A 4,105-nucleotide genomic window follows, 5' to 3' on the forward strand; every position below is an offset into this window, starting at 1 on the left:
GTGGGATAACGCCACTGGGTGGCCCTCGTGTTGTTTTCTTAAAATTTGGTACCAGCCCTGGTGACTCTGGGCCAGAGCCCAAAAGGCAGGAACCAGTCCAGGAGCTTAAAGTCACGGCCCCAGTTAGAGAGGCTGGCACCAGCCCTGGGACATAAAGATGCTGCCAGAGAAGCCAGCAGTGGCCCTGGGGCCTACAAACAGAGCCAGAGAGGCTGGCCCTGGCCACGGGACCTGAAGCCACAGCCTGAGTGGCCAGCACCGACCCTGGGGATTAAAGCCCAGGCCCAGCCAGAGAGGCTGGCACGAGTCCTGGGCCTAAACCTGAAGCCACAACACAAGAAGCCAGCACCAGCTTCGGGCCTGAAGCCACAGCCTGAGAGGCTGGTGCCGGCCCTGAAGTCTGAAGCTCCAGCCAGAGAGCCCAGCACCAGCCCTGGGGCCCAAAGCCAGAGGCAGAGGCCAGCACCGGCCCTGGGGCACACAGATGTGCTTCCCACTGGTTTCTACTCATTCCTATAGGACTCCACTGACCACTCTGAGCCCATACTGGTCCTCACTGGGTTTTACTTTGCCACACTGGACTTCTCTGGTCCATACTGCTGTGCACTCCTCCCAGTTCCCACTACTTCCTCTGGGACTCCTCTGACCACTACGAGGCCATACTGCGTTTTCATTGGGCTGCACAAGAGTCATCTTCACTTCTCTGTTGCTTTCCTTCAATTAACCCCCATTCAATCACCCCCATTCACCCCACTGGGTGACCCTGGCGTTGGTTTCCTAAAACGTGGGTCTAGGAGGTGACCACTCCCTTTGCCTGTGATGAGAGCACAGAAGCGATGCAGGCACTCGCTGAGGTCACAGTCGGTGCCAGGGTGGGAGCGTTTGTGCCACAGCTGGTGAGCAGAGCTGGTGCTCTGGTGAGCGTGCTGCACGCAGAGACTGAGCTCTGTGCTTTTCTTGAGAGAGATCACCCTGTGAGAGCCCACTGGAAGCAGCGCTGCGGCGTGTGTGTGAGCTGGGCACAGCTCGGGCTGAGCAGTGACCAGGTGAGCTGGGTTTGGTGCTGGCTGGTTGCCGGGAGGTGTCTCAGCAGAAAAGCTGGGCTGGGGAGGAGTTCCCAGCTCCAGCAGTGCCCTTCTGGCTGTATCCAGAGGAAATGGGTTCTTGTTGAGATTCCATCCCACGATTCGGTGAGGATGATGAAATGTCATTCCTCCCCTGGAAAACTGCTGCCGAGCCCCCCCTTCATGTCAGACCTTTCCAAGGAAGCAGAGCGCAGACTTCACAGAGTGCAACTTGTGGCTCACTGCTCCATGGATTGCTTGGTGTGCCATACCCAGCAGGTGTTTCACCGCACCGCGCTGCAGTCACGGCAGAGAGCCAGCTGCTCAGCTGTGGACATGGACGATCAGCACAGCTGTGGGGGAAAAGGGGACCGGGGGGCACTTGCTGACAGAAGCCATGGCAGTCAGACACAAGCTGGAGCTAGTGATGGGCAGCTGTTGCAGCCAGCTGATGTCCAAGCATTGCCCCCTCCGGAGACTACATTGCATGGCAGAAGAAAGCTGGGACAATGCTTCTTCCTTGTGATTTTTCACTTGTTGATACTTTCTGTAGGGTTCCTGTCCAGAAGGAGAACTCAGGAGTCAAGGCAGCTGAAGATTGCAGTTGCAGTGCTGTAGGCGATGTCAAGTAAGCATCCGTTTGGAGTGCAGGAAGGGGCAGTGAGAAGTGTTTGTGTCAGTTTGTGTTTGGGCTATCAAAGTAGCACCTTTCTGCTTTCCGGGGGGACATGGGCTTACTGGACACAACTTCTCTGCCTGCTGGTGTCTGTGAAATCAACATACAATCTGTTGTTGTAGGGACAAAAGCAGTGCATCTGTGGAATGGTGCGGGGATTTACGGTTACCTTTCCTGTCCTGATTGATAGTGGGAAGCCAATGTTTAGCCTAGATCCCTTACTGTGAACATGGTACGGGTGAGCTGGCATTGACTCTTTGGGATTTTGTTGCTTTTCCCTGCAGTGGCGACCAGCTCGGATGTGCTGGAGGACATCACGGACATCCAGGGTTTGCTGTCTTGGATCAACGGTGAGTTTGGGGGCTGCAGAGCTGCAGGTGCGTGTTTGCACAGAGTGGGTGCGGGAAGGCTATCATCACCATTCTGGGGGATGTTCTTGCATTTTCAGACGTGGCAAGAGCTGTAGAGGTCCCCCATGAGAACCCCGGCAGCCCTGCCCCAGGATGCTTCGTCGCTGAGCTCCCTGACAACCCCAGGGACAGCAGAGAGCTCAGCACACAGCCTGCCTCCGGGACGCCCGCCGACCCCTTCTGGGGGCTCCCACCATCCCCCGGGTTCCTGCCTGAGCTGCAGTGTGGGCTGTCGCAGCTGCGCCCCATCACGCCACCTGCGAGTGCCCGGCTCAGTCCACGGCCGACCGCCTTGGCTGTCACCACGCCTCCCTCAGCCCAAAGCGCACAGCCCACCGAGGAGGTGCAGCAGATGGAGCCCCAGGAGGTTCAGGCTCACTCGCCCCCGTCACCGGGCTCTGTCCCCAGCCGGGTGGCAGAAAAGAAGAAGAGGGGCAGCACCAAGCGGGCCAAGCGCCCTGCGCCTGCCGGCACCCCCCAGAAAGGGGAGAGCTCCCAGCAGGAGCAGCCCACCACCAGCGCTCCAGCCAGGAAAAGGAAGCTGCCGCCGCGCACGGAAAGAGCAGAGAGAAAAGGCCGCAAGCGCCTGTGCCCAGCGAAGCTGTCTGGGGCCAGCGCAGGAGCCAGCAGCAGCGGGCAAGCGGGCACTGCCAGCGAGCTGCGCGTGCACTTGTGTAAATCCATCCAGGTCGTGCACCCGCTGGGGCAGAGGGTGACTGTGGTGGGCCCGGTGCGCCAGCCACCCTCTGCGCAGCCCCAACCCTCGGCCAGCACCGGCCCTGCTGCCCTCCGGCCCCAAGACAGCGGCACAGACAAGGCAGCGCTGGCATCTCCAGGCAGCACGGGGCAAAAGGGGGGCACTGCCGAGAAGACGGCGCCGAGCTGCCTGCGCCCGTCCCCGCAGAGGAGCTCACCGCTGCGGAGGGACCCACCACCACCACCACCACCAGTGCTGCACCAGCAGCAGCCTCGGCCGCAGCGCCCCGGGGACTTTGTGTCCTGCGTGGGGCCACGGGCGGGCGGCGGTGCGGTACCCATAGTGATGGAGGTGTCGCTGCCCATCACAGCCGAGCAGCGGCCTGAGCGGGAGCGCATGAAGAAGCTGGCCCAGGAGGAGCGGCAGCGGGCGGCCCAGCAGATGAAGATCGGCCCCGTGCAGTTCCTGGTGCAGCGGGAGATAGACATGGCCATAGCCGACCAGTATGGCTACCCGTAACCCTGCGCTCCTTGCCGGCCCCACAGCACCAGGCAGCAGCGGCAGCGTTCCAGAGGCACCGCCAGCGGCCCCATCCCTCCTTTCCAGAACCAAGCTGTCCTCCGGAGTCATCGCGGCAGTGGGATGGGACGTCATCTGGCAATGAACTCTTGTGGGATGGGAATTTTAGGATTATCGTCCTTACTGTTACTCCTTGTTTTCTATGATACGTTATTAAAAGCTTTGTGTTCCCTTTGCTGTGTCCCTCTGCCTGCAGTCATTTGGGCCCTGTCACAGCCCCCAGCTCCTCATACCTGCCTCTGGGGCAGGATGGGGCACCACAGATGGCCGTGTCCCTCTGCTGCCACCACCAGCCCCAGCCTTCCTCTCTCCCTGCAGTCCTTTGTGCAGCGGGATGCAGAGGGTGTGTCACACAGCTTCCTGTGCTGCCCAGTACCATGAATTGCTGTGGGGATGGGCAGCAGGCACGGGTAGACGGAGGGGAATTGCCCTGGCCAGAAGAGACTCTGACAGGGGCAGTTCCCATGCAGGGGTGAAGCAGGAGCAGCAGGGCCTGACGTGCAGAAAGGCATGAAGATAGCTCCCAAGCCATGGCTCTTCTGCCCCCACGTTGTTTGGGTCCTGCCAGTTTTGTCTTCAGACAGGGACCCAACCAACTCTGTACACACACAGCAGGATTTGCCATCTGGCTGCCGCTCACGAGTGCTGCCCCCCAGGGCTCAGTACTGGGGCTGCTCCT

The 4,105-nt window shown here is 60.4% G+C and overlaps 1 protein-coding gene across 1 annotated transcript; it reads left to right on the top strand.

The window, feature by feature from the left end:
• LOC149913699 (uncharacterized) lies at window positions 1-3,851 on the top strand. The gene is made up of 3 exons (XM_090128966.1): window positions 1-1,692; window positions 2,025-2,090; window positions 2,189-3,851. Exons 1-3 carry the CDS (start codon window positions 1,686-1,688, stop codon window positions 3,364-3,366), a joined length of 1,251 nt encoding a protein of 416 aa, XP_089985092.1. The 5' UTR covers window positions 1-1,685; the 3' UTR covers window positions 3,367-3,851.
• The last annotated feature ends 254 nt before the right edge of the window (window positions 3,852-4,105 follow it).

Source organism: Phasianus colchicus, chromosome 35 (genome assembly GCF_987193195.1).
Source record: "Phasianus colchicus chromosome 35, bPhaCol1.hap1.1, whole genome shotgun sequence".
Lineage (NCBI taxonomy): Eukaryota > Metazoa > Chordata > Aves > Galliformes > Phasianidae > Phasianus > Phasianus colchicus.

Coding starts and splice junctions, on each gene's coding strand:
- LOC149913699 (XM_090128966.1), top strand. Junction 2,091..2,188: donor TTTGCTGTCTTGGATCAACG/GTGAGTTTGGGG, acceptor TTGCATTTTCAG/ACGTGGCAAGAGCTGTAGAG.